The following is an 18,502-nucleotide window of genomic DNA, read 5'->3' on the forward strand; positions in this document are numbered from 1 at the left end:
TACATAGACGCGTTGTTTTTCTCCAACACTTTTATTAGCATTTTATATCGGAAAAAAACAGCAAACGCGAAAAAATATAATTATATATTTCCATTTCTAGAGATTTCAATATATCCGCAGGCTTGCTAGTTTTTTATAACGGATAAAGATTCAATAAAAATGAAACACAGATGTGATATAACAATGCGAAGTATGAAGCATCCATTTGATGAAGGGTGACGAAATTTAAGATAACAGAATAAATAATTATTTAAAAAATGTTTCTAAATTTAAATTTATAAATATAAATGACTAAACATAAATAATATTGTGTTTTTATGTATCTTAAATTCCGTACCTTTCACTATTAATTAGATACCGTGTACTCCGTATTGTTTTAAGTTTTTTACATTTATTCTTTTTTTTCATGCCCGTATTATATTTATTGCAAGACAGACCATCTCGCTAAGCAATTATTTAAGATCTATATACATGATTCAAATTCAGGCAAAAGTCTCCTATGATAAAACTTATGTATAATTCGCGTGCGATATATTATGAAGCTGTGTCCGGTTTAAAATAACTAGATAAATTAAAAAGGAAGCTAAATATCTCTCGACTTCTTATAATATGAAAAAATGTTTACAGTGTAAAACTTTCTTGTGCAAAATTGTATACATTGATTTACATTATATACATACATATATATATATATACATAACCGTAATAAAAAAATAGATTGTATGTTATGAATTATCGCTATACCTATAAATTCGCTACCATTTCGCTACTATTTTTATTTACTTTAAAATAAATAGGTCAATGAATCGCTTGACCAATGTAGCGCTAATTTCAATATCTTGTATAATTACATAATATAATTTATATAATTTACGTGTTTATAACTTATATGCTATATTATGCACATAACAATTTCCTTTTTATAATTTTTACACTCTAGACTGAATAGTCTATGACTTAAGATTTGTTTCTACCGAATGACATTGTTTTCAGAGATTTAATACTGAATATTGATTCATCATAAAATGTATATTATAATATTTGGTGCTTTCAAGTCGACAAAGCAGAGCAATTAAACTTTATTAATTGAATCCTCTGGTAGGATTTAAAAATCAACCATGTTTACTTGCTAGCATGCTTTACCGGCTTGAACTCGCTTACCTATCGACATGCCGATTGCTGTCTGATTATACTATACATCATAAAATTTTTAGTCATTTGTTACGTGATTCGACGAGTCGTTCTTTACGGATTCGATCGGCTCTGCTATGATAATGTCAGATTGTTCCTCTTTGTGCAGAGCTATCATTATTTTTTGCTCAGTGGAAGACTGACTGTCAGACGAGCCTTCCTGCGTCGAAGTGGCAGCTTCCTAAAATTCAGTAAGTGACAATGCATCGCGTGCGATGAGTTTTAAATTTGCAATACTTACCGTGCTCCGTATCTTCGTATGCGTTTTGATGTGTTTCGTTAGGTGATCCGATCGCATAAATTTCTTTGTACATTCTGGACATTGAAAACGTTTTTCACCCGTGTGGGTTCTACGATGCCTCTGAAGTTCATCGGATCTAGTGAACTTTTTACCGCAAAATATCCAAGTGCAGACAAAAGGACGTTCACCAGTGTGCCAGCGTAAATGAGCACGTAGATGGCTCGTCTTTCCATACACTTTATTACATCCAGCAATGTGACATACATGTTGCCGTTTCCTGGTTATATCCCTATTTCTAAAGAGAAATATGGGGATACACACACATATCAATGCACATATGACTATTATTCATTAGTGTTACAAACAAATATTTGATATGGTTGAAAGAAGTTATCGCTCACCTGTCGCCATCGCCGCAATTGGGACATGTACACGCGACTCTTCTACGGTGCTGCTTATTAGGATCGTCATTGGTAGGAGTAGTGGCCGGGTTCGGTATTTGCTGTTGATGAGATACAGGTGTAGCGGACGTTGTCAAGGTCCCGTGCTGAAGAGTTTGGAGAATCTGCCATTTGGTAGGATCGTTTGAGTCGAGTTGCACGGTTGGTGTTGTGACGATAGGTGTGGCCGCAGCGGTTTGAACAGTGGCCGGCAACGTTTGAACTGTAGCCGGCTGCAATGCGCTCGCCGGTATTACTTGCACATTGCCTAAACCTGGGATGTTTTGCACGGGTATCGATTGTAAGAAACCATTGGTCGTATTCATTCCGGTGGTTGGTTGAATTTGCATTATACTTCCATTGCTAACATTCCTCATCATGTTACTTTGTTGCGTGGTCAAATTTGCTAATGCGGACGCAGGAATAAGCGTTAACTGTTGTCCTTGCGTTCCTGTATAAGGATTATTTGCAACATTAATTGTTTACAAAATAAAAAATTCCAAATTATGAGGAAATGTATCAGAAAATGTAAAAATTAAAAGTACGATAATCTTTCAATATCCAGGATGGAAACAAATCTATAATACAATCAACAGGGAATGATTTCTTGTACAAAAATGAATTGAAAGTGCAGAATAAACTTTTTTTCGTCCAATTCTTTGCTGTGAGCAATTTCTCTCTTAATAAAATAAATAAAATTTAACTATTTGTCACATTTTCTTTAATCTTGTTACTCGTAAAGTCGTTATGTAAATATAATAACGGTTTTTTTAATGTCTCTACAAATCAAATGTTCGTTAAGCGTACTTCGTGATTTTCAAACTTTATTTTCTCGGAAATAAAGCCTCGAACAAAAAAAAATTATTCTGTACTTTTGACTTATTTTTGTATAAGGAATCGCTCCCCTTCGTCTGTTTGTACTGTAAATTTATTCCCATCTTGTGCTGATTAATACAGTGTGTGCACACAACAATTCTCTTACCTGTAATCGTAATAGGTTGCACTGTAGGTTGAGCCGATTGTGTAGCAGGGATATGTATCACTTGCCCACTAGTTAATTGACTCGCATCGATATTAGTTACTTTGATATCACCTTCTATCGTTTCGGGCGGCCTCGTCAAACTAGATAACGTCTGCACGTCGATTTTCTGGCCATCTTTTGTGGTAATAACGTTAGTATTTCCTGTTATGTTTCTTCCTAACGTACCTATACCAAGTACCTAAGAAACGTATCATTTAGAATAACTTTATGTACATATTAGCAATATGTTAATGTTCAAATTTAGAAGTATATTACTTGAACATTGCTGGGAGATGCAACTGTTGTGCTCCAAGTCGCTACTGTCGACGATGGAGTGGAGGATTGTTGCAGCTGCTGTTGTTGCGACTGCTGCTGCTGCTGTGACGATGCTGGTTGCTGTTGTATCACTTGCTGTACCACTTGTTGCACTTGCTGCTGTTGTTGTACTTGAGCTTGGGCGACTTGTTGTTGTTGTTGCACCGACTGTACCACTTGTTGTTGAGTTTGTTGTTGAACGACTTGTTGTTGTGCTTGTTGATGTGCAACTTGCGTTACTTGCTGACTCTGTAATAGTACGTTAAATATTTATGTAATAAGTTCATGAACAAAATAATGTTGAAGGGATGACTCATAGCTCTTTGCGAAAGTGATCAATTTGTAGTCGACAAATCCTGAGTTCGATTTCAACCTCTCTTAGGTCCATGTATTTTATAGGAAAATATTGAAAACCGACTCGTAACATAAACAATTTTATAACATAACGAGCGTTTTACATAATCAATCAAATTGACAAGATTCGATGCCTATATATTTGATGTAAAGACGTTATTAATTTGTAAATTGCGATAACATTTTAGTGATAAAATAAATTTTATATATGTATATATAAATATATACTGAAGATGGCCTAATTAAGAGTCGAAACGTTTATACATAATTATGATTTAAAATTGATAAATTTAAATATTATTCGCTTCCAATATCTTGTGTAGCAGTGTATGCCTTTTAAAATATTGTTTTGAATAATAATACATTCCAGATTTTCATTTATTGTTGAATTTGATTTATATTTACCTGAAGGTTTTGCAATTGCGGTAAACTAGCAATTTGCACTTGCTGAATTTGACCGCTCGGCGTGATAATCTGCGCCACTTGAGGTATTTGCTAAAATTAAAATAATTAGAATGTACATTTCATATTATTACAATTTACAATATTTGTCATATATAGAAATTATTAATTGGTATCTTAATTGTTATATGGTATTGATTATAATGAAACGATCTCTTGCATAAGACTTTGCCATGCCTCTAAATTACTTACTTGCATAATTTGTGGTATCATTTGCGTCGTGGGCATATTAAAGACACTGGATAGCGACTGGACAGGAAGATGTACTGTCTGATAAACGGTTTGCCCATTATTGGCAGTGACTGGTAATTGCACAGGTACCGCTTGCTGAACATGTTGCATAGGAAATTGCAGCGGTCTTACTTGTACACTTTGTCCTAGAACAATACACATTATTCCATCATCTTAAATTATGTTAAAATTGCTTAGATTTACTTATTAATAAATCTATTCGCATTGCTTGAAATTCTCCCTTAAAATTTTGGCACTTAAAATGGGAGAAATATATTCGGATATTAAAGAGACAATAAGCAAAGATTTTTAAAGCAAAAAGTGCAAATAACGCGAACGAATCCTATAATTGGAAAATTTTAATCACAAAGACACACATAAATTACATTTAGCACATTACAAAATAATATTTTATAAAAAAACGCTTTATTATAAGCGCTTGCAATGAAGAACATACCTGTCGGCAACTGAACAGTTTGTCCCGTAATATTTTGTATAATCGAAGTAGGAAAGACATTTGGTGCTCTTATAAGACTAACTGGCTGTGGTGTGATAATAGTCTGTCCGTTTGCTAGTTGAACTTGTTGGCCAGCAAGTTGCATTTGTTGACCATTTGCAGTAGCAAATTGCATTGTTGGCTGCGCCTGATGATGGGCACTTGCAGCCGACATCGCTGAGGATGGAATAAATAGAGCTTCCTGACCATCTATATTAACAGTCTGCATTTGTGGGATTACACTATAGCTAAGCTGTTGCTGTTGCGTTTGCTGCTGCTGAGCTTGTTGCTGCGTTTGCTGCTGCTGGGCTTGTTGCTGGCTCTGTTGTTGCTGCTGTTGCTGCTGTTGTTGAAGAGCCGCTTGTGCTTGAGCACTGCTGATAATCTGAGCACCCTGTGAAATAAAAGTGCGTTTATAAATTAAAATTAAGTAAAGCGCACTTTAGACGATCTATAATTTGCGACCAAATTCAAAACAGAATTCTGTTTATAATTTCGTATCGTTGGTCTGTTTTCTATTCCTACACTAGACTGTTCTAGAATTCTCTTTCTCGCTTTAGACAAATATCAAACATATGTCTGTCTCACTGTAAGTTCCAAAAGTGTATACTAGTTTAGCCACAAAAAACAGATTTCGTGTAACATAGAAACATTAAAGAAATAAAATACATACATATAGAAAATATATGTCATTGATATATATTTTCTATATGTATTTTACTTCTTCAAATGTTTCTTATATTATATGATACGCAAAATTATGAATAGAATTATGTTCTGAATTTGCGAATTATAGATCGTATAAAGTAAGCTTTAAAGAATAACGAATTTAAAAACATGCATTGAGAAAAAAATTAACTATATTAATTCAATATTTATTTCTTTCATTGGAGATTGTATATGTATTTAATGACAAATTCGATTAAAAGCACTAATGCGCACTGGTGCATATTAAAGCCGTTGTACACTGATTTAATTTGAATATAAAAATAAAATGCAAATATTTCGAATTATGAAATACATATTTTATCTAATAGTATATTAAAATGTATTAAATATTTCACGATTTAATCGATTTCTATATTTATTTATAAACATATTTTTACGTTATTTTGTGTACGACGCTTTAATGTGCACCAGTGTGCACTGAGTGCGTCCAATCGAATTCGCTATAAGTCAAATATAATACATCAAATGTAAAAATTTTTCTCAGTACGGCGCATCAACTGTTTTTTTAATATAGATGATTATATCTTCTCATACTTGCAAGAATTGATGAGGTAGCGATTGAACAGAGATTGCTTGCGTTCTCTGCTGCTCATGTTGCGGCTGTTGAGCTTGTAAAGGCACAAAGTTTTGCAGGGTAATAACTTGTGGCTGTTGCTGTTGCTGTTGTTGCTGCTGAGCTTGCTGAACATCTTGTTGTTGCTGCAATTGCTGCAACACATTAGCGCTTAGAAAACGAATCTGCGGCTGGACAGTTTGCTGCTGTTGCTCTAATTGTTGTTGATCTGCATCATCTTGCTGTTGCTGTTGAGGTTGCAAAGGATCCTGCTCTTCGATTTCTTCCTACAAATAATTATATCATTTATTTTCTTATCTTGTAGATTTTTTATAGTATAATAGCATTTTAAGTTAATTGCTGTGTATAAATATTGTATATATTTATATAAAAAAATATTTTTTATCAACATCAATTTCAAGAAATAATATTATAAAAATAAAGTATTAGTAAAATAAAAGTAAAGAACTAATAACACATAATAATCTTACCTGTGAAAGATTCCTGCCGTCTATGCTCCGTTTCATGATGAATAATTTCGTTTTGCACTCTATATAATTTATACCAACGAATCTAATGTCATTTCATGTCGAGTGCTATGAATTTATAATATAACAACTACATTGGCAATCTTCTTGAAGCTACAAGAAACGTGTCGTCCACAGAAATGGCGCTCCTACAAAGAAATGTTATTTTTAGAGAATTGTGTCTATTATAGTAACTAATTCTATAAAGTTCAAGGAATTATAACAATTAAAACAATTGAATGAAAGAGATGTATAAAAAGAATGCATCGGTTTTAAAAAAGTCAGAGAATCGTTTCAAAGAATTCCTATTTTTAAAGAAATGCAGAAAGAGAGAAAAATAAAAGGAGACAAGAAAAAGAGACTTTGTTTAGTGCATTTACACTTGAACACTTACACACAATGAATGATATCTCGTTTCATTAATCTGAATAAAAAATCTCAAATCGATAATATAATTCTAAATCTTTTAACAATTTAGTTGGAGCACTGGGATTTAATACGGATGTTTAAATAAGAAAGATTTAAATACAGAAGAGAAAATGAACAAAGTTTCCAAATCCAAAGAGTTAGGTGGAGCATGGGGGATTTTACGCGGGGGTTTAAACAGGGAAAGCCAAAAGAGAGGAAAAGTGCAAGTTTCGAACTCCTTGTAGGGGTTACGAGTGTTGGAGCATGTTGACATTGAGCTTTGCTAGCATGTGCAAAAGACGCTAACTCCTTTCTCTCTCTCTCTCTCTCCCCTCTCCCCCCTCTCCCTCTCTTTCTCTCTTTCCCCGACGGGGAACAAAGAAGGCCGGTCGGCGGTAACGGGCACCCAAGGAGGACGCCGATCGAGGACCGCCTCCTTACGCCCTTGTTTCCCCACCGCCCCTACCCGATTCATAAATGTGGCACGCGCACGCGGCCCGACATGACGGCGAAGTGAGCCTCGTGTCGTCATTACCGCCCACTCGGTCATCCGCCGCTCGTTCGCACTCTCGCGGCGGCGCGAGCGACCCGCGATAACGGGGAAGGCACGACTCGCGATGCCCAGCCTCCACCCACTTTGCTACACCGGGACTCCACCTAACATGGAAACAAACACGTGTTGCCCTCTCGCAGGACTGTCTTACTCACACTGCCAAACCATTAAAAACGCCAGGCCGACGCGCGCCAGATGTCAACGTCAAACCAACATCACTATTGTCGACACTAATGCACCAGTGTCCGACTTGGCCCAAATGTAAAAGTTCGCTGATCACGCATCTATATGAAAACATGCGTCGCCTCCTCCTTTTCGATTCAGACGCGACGCGTTCGTTCACCGTAAGTCGACTCGGCAAGGACAAACCGAAACAAGTTCCGCCATACCATCCACGTCTCGTCGTACGCGAGAACGTTGCGAACAATCGCAACGGCATTCACAGGTAAGTATTCATCACCGACGCGCGGTCTCCTGCCCCGCACGTCCTCCCCCCCTCCCCCCCCCGTATACGGAAACTCCTGTGAGCCAGCGCGCGCGCGCGCGCACACACACACACAGACAGCTGCACGTGTCACGCAACGCACGCTGTCCGCCTCCTCAGAGCACTATGCCGTAGCGACGCTATCGGTCCGCGGATTCGATTCACGAACGATTGAACTCGATCACGTTGGATATCAGTATAAGAAGGGGCTGTGCCAGCGAGATTAACCGGATTAGCGTACTCCGGAAGAGTATACTGCCGCCACCGTCGAATCGCGGAAGACACGCTTAGTCCAGCTTTACTCGACGCTACCGTAGAACATCACAAAGTGGAACCGAGTTTCTCCGATTCATTAAATTCCACTGGCACGTGCACGCCGTGATATACCGCGCACGTCTCGTTCAGTTTAACCGCTCATTCGCTCTCGCAGAAATGCTGCACAACAAACACCAACAAATATCGTCCTAAAACGAGAAACATCGAGTAAAACACGAGCGCACATATCCACGAACGCGGTGCCAATGGGCGGTGCGCAGATGGCAACGTCGTCGTTTCGCTCGACACTATGGCACGGGCTCGCCGATTGGTCGGCTACGGTACGCGCGACCGGTCGGCCATCACCATTAGCCAACCAAGTTGGCCGGCAGCTCGCCGGGGCGTCGTTCGGCAGGGGCGTACGCGGGAACGCTCGCGGCGGACGCCCACCCTATTAAAGGGGGCTAAACCACGCGTACCTCCTACTTTCTCTAGTCTTCCGCTTCCTCCCACCTTTCACCTACCGACCGTGGGTGAACAGCTCGTGCGATAGGGCACGTGTCGCGATCTGTGATCCGCTACATTTCTCGGGGATGTTCCTTGACGATTGATGATCTTTGAATTAACCCGTAATAGGATCACACATTTTTATGTTATGCTGAAAGAACATTAGATCTTTGGAATTTTTTTTTCGTCATTAGTTTCAAAGTTAAAAATTTTTAATTATATAAAAAATTACAATTGAATTTAACGTAAACATATTGGACTTTACAGGTACAGTCATGTTTTGATTGTGAATTTTTTAGATTTTAGATAAATTTAAATCTATAAAAAAATTAATAAAATTCAGCTTCTATGATATTAAAAACTAGTTGAAGATTTCATAAGTGTACAAGAATTTTTTTTAGTTTTTTATACAGTTCGGAACAATACAAAAATCTGCGTTAAAGTTCGAAGACTCAAATTGCGACTAAAGGATAAAAATTGATGACAGAGGGATATAGTACGATAATTAGCCTACATCAATAGAACAAAACTGAAAAATCAGATTGTGAAACATAAAATTATTCCAAATTATTATTTAAAAATTAATAAAATAGATTTCAGGATCTCCAAAATCCATATGTTCCAGTTACGTTAAAGCGTTTCTTACTTTCAGGAAAGTCACACGAAAAAGTGCCCGTCAAGTGATAAGCTGCCTTATCTTCCTTCTTCCATAAAGGTTTCATCCTCGTACACGTAAAATGAAATTCCGAAACTTAAGCTTATTTAAAAAAAATACCTAGGATTAAATTCTTAAAAAATTCCTTTCCTAACCACATGACGATAAAGTCAGGAAATTCTTTTTTCGATAAATCATACGTTTGCCTGAAATATGCTGATCAGCGAGTGTCGACTATATGCGATATAATTTGTAGCACGTTACCAATATTTGACAAAAAAAAAATTGGAAAAACAGTACTACAAATTATTTGCTATCGATTTTATTGATATGATGATAATGATGATAATGATGATAATGAGGATGATAAATTACAAGTGCTTGTCACTGTGTCATATTACAGTGATAATACATTAGATGATTTCTCATGATATATCTCTAGTTTGTACAATTTTAGTATATATTAATAATGATACAAAGATAGTAGTTCACACTACTATCGGTTTAGTTTCAGAGACCAAATTGACAAAATTTCTTTAAAATGACGTATTACAAGCATATCTTACAGCAACGCTATATTCACAATTTTGGAGAAAATAAACATCTAGTACTGACGAGCGATTAAATAATATATAATGTACAATTGTAATGCTATAAATACTATAAATGTCGAGGTAATTTAGGATGCATCAATAAAAAGTACAAACAAAATTGATTAAATAAATCAGAATTCTGGTTATCTCGAATAAGATGTTCGATAGATTTAATTGTGTTCTATTGGTCGTTTGTATTTTTCTGGTCTCTACCAGAATTTCAATTAAGGCAATGAAATTTTTTCCAATTTAACAAGAAGATACAATACAATTATTACAAGTATGTTGCATCGGCATTGACTGTATGTACAAATAGAAAGAATGCAATTGTGCTGCATCTTGTACATAATATAGATGTTACAAATAGTGCATGACAAAATTGTGAAAAGGGAAACTACACATAAATTAAAATATTTCCTTGTAATTGACTTCAATTACTTACCGGTAAAAATCTATGCGACGATGTGTGTACACAAACTCGTACGTTGCGAATTATTCGATACAAGATATTTGCAGATTATAATATACTTTTTTAAAGATATTATTAATAGAGTTTCATTTCGCAAGAGATTGTTTGATTCTTTTCGTTTCGATCGTATAAACTATTCTTAGATATAAATACGCGATAATGAAACTTGTCAAATGTGAAATTAAAATATCCCAAAATTCTAATTCCTAAGGGTAGACTTTTTTATAGTCCTCCCCCTGATCTCTCAACGCTTATTTGTTTCTTGAGTATTTCCTTTTCATGCTGTGCTTCCTCCATTTCAGCCATCCGCGCAAAACGTGAATATGCCACATGACCAGATTTTATAGCTGACATCATCTGTATATAAAAAATGATACAAGTTTATTATGTATATATAGCATAAAAATGATTTATGCAAATGTTAAAAGAATATTCGAAAAAATAGTACGAAATAACTTTGATTACATTATAACACATGCAATATAAATGTAAAAAAAAACACAAAGCATTGCAACAAACTGATAATTTTGCTAATTGCTAATTTCTCTGTCAATTCAGAAATTATTATCGGGAATTACTACACATAATCGTGTTAAAAAAGAAACGAAATCATTCTAAAAGAAAACTACTGTATTGTACAATGCATAACGAAAAAACAAATATGCGAAAAGAAATCCGACTGTGACTGTGTGCACTATGCGCAATGTCACAGACCTGAAGATATTCATCCAATTCAACTTGACCGTTCATATTGGTGTCGATTTCACGCAGAATTTCGTGAAGTTCTTCACCTGGTACTTCCTTATCTCCAAAGAGCTGTGAAGAGAAAGAATATGCATTGAGTATATGTTTGATGATTTACCTGCAAGTAATCTGGCAATTCCATTTGGCCATTGTAAGCAACATCAATTTCACTCAACAAGCTGTGCATCTCGTCCTGGTTCATATGTATATCTAATACCTGCGTATCGGCGATATTAATGGATATCGATAATTAAAGAAAGCAAAAGATAAAAAAATGTCAGAGATACCGGAGAGATGCTGAAATATATATATGCAAACCTTTAGTCCTCGTCTAATGTCATTGATAGACACATATCCTTTCTTATCTTTGTCTATAATTCGGAAGCGCTTGATGTAGAGTTGGATCTCATCCTTGGTGAGATTGATAGGAATCTTGTCGCGGGAAGCACGGTTCACTATCTGACCCATCTCTTGAGCAAGAAATTCGCTGGCCTCGCGATGCTGCTTCTTCTTCTCCTCTGCTGACCAATGCAATTCCTCGGCCATGATATCTATGATACCCGGCAATGCCTCTTGAGCCGCTTGGACATTTAGGAAAGCGAGTCGTAATCGACGCGCAATCATGTCGATCGCAGTTCTAGCGTATTCCCGTACACCATAGCGTATCTGAAACATACATTTAAGATATTTTACGAGAAGACATAATTGCAGATCAAAAAGACCCTGCATTAATTATATGGAAAGTGAGATCCCGGAAATGATTTAGTTTTCACATATGCAACTTATAATATAGTGAATAAAAGATATAATAAAACAAGATAACATACAAGACTTAATAATGGATAATTGAATTATGGGATGTACCAAAAATACAAACTTATGTTTATAGAACACTTCTGATACATCACAGCTAAAAAGTATCCATTATTAAATCTTATGTCTAGGAGATATTTTCTGTTCATCACATTATAAGTTATATTATATGTAAAAAATAATTTATTTCACCGGAACTTGATCTTCTATATGATTAGTGGAATGTTCTTTAAACTATTCAGAGAAACAATTACTTCAGCATCGATGTATGGAAATTCCGGATGAATTTTCTTTCCAATGATAGGCCATCGTTTCCCCGTAAGCGAGGCCATTTTAGCTACGGCAAATGCACGATCTCCATAGCTCTTGGATAAATGTTGCGCGACCTCGCATTCCAGACCGAAATCCTGCACCAATCTAATGTACATTGTGGGGCTCCAGCCCTGAGCGCCTTCCAGAAGAAAGCCATCCGTCTGGCAGGGTCTTTCTGGTTCTAGCTCGCAAGCTTTAAACAAATATTTATGAGTCTTTTATAACACTTTGCGTTTAATTCTGCCAATGTACCTTTTATAGCCGCGTCAATGGTTTCTTGAGCCATCGCTCGGTAAGTCGTCCATTTGCCGCCTGCTATCGTGACGAGATTCGTAGGACTGACGTGCACGATGTGATTTCTAGCGAGTGACTGCGTATTCGGTTTATTCGGGTCGGAAACGAGCGGCCTAATACCGCTCCAGGCAGAAAGAACATCTCCGCGACGGACCTCAACGTCTGGGTTCAGATAATTTTTCACTTCCTGCAGAATAAACACGATCTCGTCTTCCGTAGGCCGAGGATTGTGTGTTACTTCGCAAGGTAAATCAGTTGTTCCTGCAATTGTTTGCTTTTGCCACGGCAAAAAGAAAATCACCCGGCCGTCACTCGTTGCTGGATCAAGTAGACCCATTTGATCAGGACTGGAAATATTGTAAAAGAAGCGTTAGTATATCGATTATAATGAATTCAACAATAGGCTACTAAACCTTTGCAACTGATGATGAATCTATTAGATTCTTTATGTAGAGATTATTCGAATAACAAAGATTCTGATAAATAAACATAATTAACATTCTCCGTGAAGTAATGTGAAGAGAAAAAAATACATTATTATGTATGAATTTAAATTAGTTCTTAATTCTTGTATTATTTGTTATTATTATTACAGCAATTGCTATTTTACCCAAAAATGTTAAAAATGTTAACCAATTAAATTTTCTTCATGTTACATTTACAAATTTGAATTAGTCTTATTAAAATAAACTTAGTATATTCATTCTTTTTTTTTTTAATATAAATAAAAAGTTGTCATTTTGGTTCCTTAAAATAATGAGTGCCTTTTAATCAATATATATTAAATGAATCTCACAGATCCAATGTCAGTAACAAATTTTGATGTCAGCTCCAGAGGATTATTTTAGTAATAAATCATTCTTTTTACCTGTAATATCCTGGCAATACTATGTGAACGCCGGAAGACGGAGCGCAAATAGATTGGACACTTTGATCGTCCATCTTTCTAATATGATCGGTGAAAGGACCAGTCGCATTAATTATCGCTTTGGCCTTTACATCCCATTCCTCTCCCGTGAGTTCGTCTTTAAGGTGAGCTCCTACAAGGACTCGTTTGCCATCCTTTTCGGACAAGGAAAGATATTTTTATAAAATATTCTCATATTTTCACGAATATTTGCGAATACCTGACATTTACCTTGTCGAGACCTTTTAATAAGTTAACTACTTTAACATGATTTACGACCGTTGCGCCGTGTCTTGAAGCTGTTAGAGCAATGGCCAGATTCATCCTGGCATCATCTTGTTGGCCTGTCAAATAGCACATTTATTCGAGAGAGCACATTTATTCAGATAGCTCAGTTATGTAAAAATTGTAAAAAAGATAAAGAGAGGTAGCAAGATGATTACCGTCATAATAGACAATAGCTCCCGTTAGTTTGTCGCCTTTCAGCATCGGAAAAAGTTCCAGAGCGTTCGATTTACTCAAATAATACGATGATTTGACGGTTTTGCTACCCGCTACCAGATCGTACATCTTAATGCCAAACCAGTAATAAGGAATTTGCCACCATCTGACAAAAGTAGTAGAAATATATGTGAAAAAGAACATACAGCATTGGAAGTTTATACTCCATTCATGCATAAACGTACGTATAAACAGGCAGCATAATAGGCAATGGATGTGCTAGATGTGGTGCACTTTGCAGCATTGAAGCACGTTCGTGAAGTGCTTCTTTCACCATTTTATATTGCTCGATGTCCACTTGCATGATCGCTTTCTGCAGATATCGTACGCCACCATGGATTAACTTCGTGCTGCGAGATGATGTGCCAGATGCAAAGTCATCGGCTTCAATTAACGCAGTTTTTAGACCTTCAAAAAGAAGTGTAGGACTTTACTTGAGCAAGCAAAAAAAAAGAGATTTTGCAATCATACCTCGTGTGCAAGCGTCCAGAGCGCATCCTGCTCCCGTTGCACCACCTCCGATTATTAAAACGTCGTAGTCCTGCGATTTCAAAGTTTTTACTTGATCTTCTCGTGTTGGCAAGGTCCTTCGAGGCGGTCTTGGTTTCCACTTCATTTCAGCGTGTACCTACAATCAAGTATGTAGATATATTTAATTTAATTTTTTAATTAATGTCATTTGTTATAATCTTTAAAATTATCATTTTTTTAATTGCTTGAAAAAAGCAGAAAAAAGAAACAACATTCTTAAAGAAAAAAAGGAAAAACGTTCTTTAAGAAACATTATGTTTATTCCTTTACAATCAATTATTATACGAAAATTGCATTTTAAAATTAATGTTGCATTATTTTAATGATTCAAAACATTTATATTTATTTTTTGGAAAACTTTGTTTTCCAAGTTGTATCTTTGTTGTATCAAATGAGTAATATGTATATCATATATCAGATATCTAAACAAGACATCGCATTATATAACACATAATAATAAGTGGATGTGCATGTGGGATCTTTGAAGAGTCTTAACATCTTATGTCTCATCTTGAAGCATCTCATGATCATGGCTAATTATATTGTGTACTAACCGTGGTATCTGGCAGGAGAAAGTATGAAGTAAGAGTACCAGCACCCACAGCACTTGCTCCAGCAACAAACCACCTGAGCGATGCCATCGTCTATCACTAGCTCCTCTCAATTTTCTTGAGGAAATCTGAAATCAAGAAAAGAGCATGATGATATATATAATTATAAATATAAAATCTAGGCGATAGAATTCTCTCCCTCTCCCCCCCCCCCATCTCTCTCTCTCTCTCTTTCTTGCTCCTCTCTATCCACATATTATATAATATATAATTTATACAATTAAAAAATATACAATATAAATAAAAAAAAGGCTAAAGAATAAATTGACAATTTTCTTTTTTATATAAATGTGAAGTAAATGCTGAAGTTAAATGCTTAATTGCTTATTAAATACTTGTTGGAGCAAGTTTTTTTTCACCAAAGTTTGGAATGCTAAAAAGAAAATATCTTAATTTAAAAAAAACAAAAGAAAAATATCCAAGATAATGATGTTCTTGTTTAAATGATATTCATTCAGTTCAACTTTTGAATTGTAAATTTTAAATTAAACTTGCTTAATAAGAATTTATAACTAAAAAACAAGAAAATATATTGTAGTTGTGGAGATTTTTGATAATCAATTCGACCTCTGTCACCTCGATGAAAGGCATCCTTCCTGTTTTCGAACTTCTAGCAGCTTTTAACAGTTGGGAGTAAAAAGATAAAGAATAATTCTAAAGCATAGTGGAATAATTAAAAATACCAAAATATTAGCTAAAAATATTGCTTGCATTTATTGAAGAAAAAAACTTTTATTTACTAAATTAATATAAATATTGTTTTTTTTAAAACTACCCACAGAAATAAATTTACATTTTGACACACATAGAAGTAAAAGATAACAAAATGTTATCTTAATTAACTCAAGAGATTGGGTTGCTTCTTTAATCTCCAACAGTGTAATGAGGAACTAAGAGCAAGAATCAATTATATAAAATTTTATAATAGTTGCAAAGTTTTTTTTTAACAGTTAAGAAAGGCCTGAACTGGGGCATTTTATACAGTCTTGTACGCTGCACATTCAACATACGCAATCTATAAATAATTTAAAGATTGTGCATTGTATCGTGAAATGTCTGCGACACAAAGTGGGACTCATTATTATCACTAGCATAACGGCAAGTGATCTGTTTAATGACCCTGATAAGATGCCGAAAACCGAGAAACATGCGGGATTGCGTGACATTCGATGTGATTATGACCATACAGCTGAGAAGACGATAAATGCAGCACAATCATGTAATCGACTCGTGCATAGGAATCCAGATATCGACAGTTGGTCACCGTCTGGCGGGATGCTATCTTGATCTTTAAATCTCGTCTTTATATATTATAGGCATGAATCACACAGACAAAAAAAAAGGAATAAAATGGCATACTATTGGCATGATTCATGCCTCCGGCAGATAACGTATCGTTACGAAATTCTTATCTTTCCACGCGGAGAGCTCGATGGTGGTCGAGCTATAGCCGGCGATTCGAGCTCGTTTTGGAAAGGGGAGCTCTCACAAAACAAATCACCTTGAAACGCGCGTATATAACGTATAATACGAGAACACAATGCTAGGCGGGATGTCGCAAGGTCAGGCTAAAATAGCGCCTGCGAGCGCTCACGGGCGGTATGTCTGTGCCAAGTTTATCAAATGAAATGTCACTTGCGTTCCTCATTACGCGTAACGCATCATTTATCTTACACGTTATTCAACCCACGTCTCGAAGTTCTCATGTTATAAGACTTATGATTCAGCATCGTCGTTTCCAGACGATTTTGTGGTCGAATGCAAGTCAATCGACTGTCTCGGAAGGAAAATTGCTCGCTAAGAAAGTGCTAAAAAGTGACATTGCTAGTTGATGTCGAGATGGCAAGGCAATTGGGGAACCGGAATCTAAATTGGCAGCCGGTTTTTGACAAATGACATACTCACTGCGAACTGAAGAGACGCGACTCTCACTCACGCCAAACGAGTAGCCTGATACTAGGATTCCGCGTGGCGCATTATCTTCAAATTTCTTTCAGTAGTTGCCTGCAAATACTCGCACCAAACGAACCCACAACCGACGGCTAATGTCGACCAATGTCGACTGAGCTGCAACTCGACGACGATCGTCAAAATATTATAGCTATAGAGCGATTGTTTGTCATGCTTCCGCTGCTGACCGGTAGAGAGTGTCAGTTAACGAACTGTCGTATCGACAGCAAATTTTCATGTAGAGATCTCTTCGTTAGCGATCTACGAACATGTCGATTCGTCGATCAATAGAACTCGTGTTAAAAACGAGGGCGTATAATGCCCATTAAATTCTTTATCTTTTTCCAATATAAATTAGCTTTGTTGCCTGTTTTTCAACGCAGATTACTCCAATTTTGGTTTACTATCTTTTTTTTAGAAGAAAAGTTCTAAGAATTATGTCCAACATTTCAATGTAGATTAACTGTAATTTCAATTTAACTACTTTTTTTATTAGTTCTAAGAATTATGTTTACTTTTATCAATACAAATTAACTTTAATCTCAATTTAATTTTGCATTTTTTTCTAGTTCTAAAAATTATATAAAAAATTAAGTAAATTGAAGTTAATCTGTATATTGATAGAACATTCTTGAGAATTGGAAAGAGATAAAAAACTAACAAACTGAGATTAAAATTAATTCTACTTTGATAAAAATATGCACAAGGATAACTTCGATGAGACTTCGATTAACTTGATTAACAGTGATTAATTTGCTAATATTATTTTGTTGAATTATTTAATACATGAAAAAAATTGAAGACAAATATTATATATCGACGAAAAAAATTTATATTTCTAGAAAATTTTCATATTTTAAATACATAACAATTTCTGAAAAAAATACCTTCAACTTCAGATTTGTTAAACTTTCTTTTCTATAATCATCTTAGAATATTTCAAAATTCACATATGCACATAAAAATGATAAAATTCTACGGAAACTTCAGAAAAATTATATAAAGAATTCTAAGAAAAACTTTCAAGGGCGATTGGAAATTTTGCTCGAAGCAATTCTACCGGTTGAATTAATCATCGATCAAGTTAATTAAAGTCACCTATAGGTTCGCAATATCGCATAAGTACATATCACGTTGAAACAAAATAATACTCTTTGTTATTTAACAGCAAATATCTGTACAAGTTAGGCACTCGCGTATGTCACGAATTATCATTCGTATAAAGGTCCATATACATAAAAGTCTCGTACGCTGGGTGTGTTATATCGATCGAAAACTTAACTCTAGGGACATACATTGTCATGTATGGCTATAACGCCTGTAAAATATATATCATATATATATATATATATATA

At 35.5% G+C, this 18,502-nt stretch overlaps 2 protein-coding genes across 3 annotated transcripts; both read right to left on the reverse strand.

Annotated features, from left to right (window-relative positions):
- Positions 1–986: 986 nt before the first annotated feature.
- Positions 987–7,750, reverse strand: LOC108750674 (transcription factor Sp4-like). Its single transcript, XM_018490324.1, has 11 exons — positions 7,677–7,750; positions 6,525–6,709; positions 6,015–6,320; positions 4,713–5,145; positions 4,217–4,401; positions 3,968–4,057; positions 3,170–3,457; positions 2,855–3,092; positions 1,834–2,323; positions 1,433–1,727; positions 987–1,372 (listed from the first exon to the last, which is right to left on the reverse strand). Exons 2-11 carry the CDS (start codon positions 6,558–6,560, stop codon positions 1,211–1,213), a joined length of 2,523 nt encoding a protein of 840 aa, XP_018345826.1. The 5' UTR covers positions 6,561–6,709; positions 7,677–7,750; the 3' UTR covers positions 987–1,210.
- A 2,439-nt stretch (positions 7,751–10,189) lies between these two features.
- Positions 10,190–17,254, reverse strand: LOC108750675 (glycerol-3-phosphate dehydrogenase, mitochondrial). 2 transcript variants are annotated; one of them, XM_018490326.1, is made up of 12 exons: positions 17,103–17,254; positions 15,141–15,265; positions 14,527–14,683; positions 14,241–14,463; positions 13,998–14,161; positions 13,786–13,898; positions 13,516–13,709; positions 12,606–12,994; positions 12,296–12,546; positions 11,547–11,894; positions 11,347–11,445; positions 10,190–10,841 (listed from the first exon to the last, which is right to left on the reverse strand). In XM_018490326.1, exons 2-12 carry the CDS (start codon positions 15,225–15,227, stop codon positions 10,707–10,709), a joined length of 2,160 nt encoding a protein of 719 aa, XP_018345828.1. In that variant the 5' UTR covers positions 15,228–15,265; positions 17,103–17,254; the 3' UTR covers positions 10,190–10,706. The 2 variants fall into 2 exon arrangements, with proteins under 2 accessions (XP_018345828.1, XP_018345827.1); XM_018490325.1 differs by lacking the exon at positions 11,347–11,445 and adding an exon at positions 11,199–11,300 and having other exon boundaries at positions 15,141–15,263; positions 17,101–17,254.
- Between the last annotated feature and the right edge of the window lie 1,248 nt (positions 17,255–18,502).

This window comes from Trachymyrmex septentrionalis, unplaced genomic scaffold (genome assembly GCF_001594115.1).
Source record: "Trachymyrmex septentrionalis isolate Tsep2-gDNA-1 unplaced genomic scaffold, Tsep1.0 scaffold37, whole genome shotgun sequence".
In the NCBI taxonomy this organism is placed as follows: domain Eukaryota; kingdom Metazoa; phylum Arthropoda; class Insecta; order Hymenoptera; family Formicidae; genus Trachymyrmex; species Trachymyrmex septentrionalis.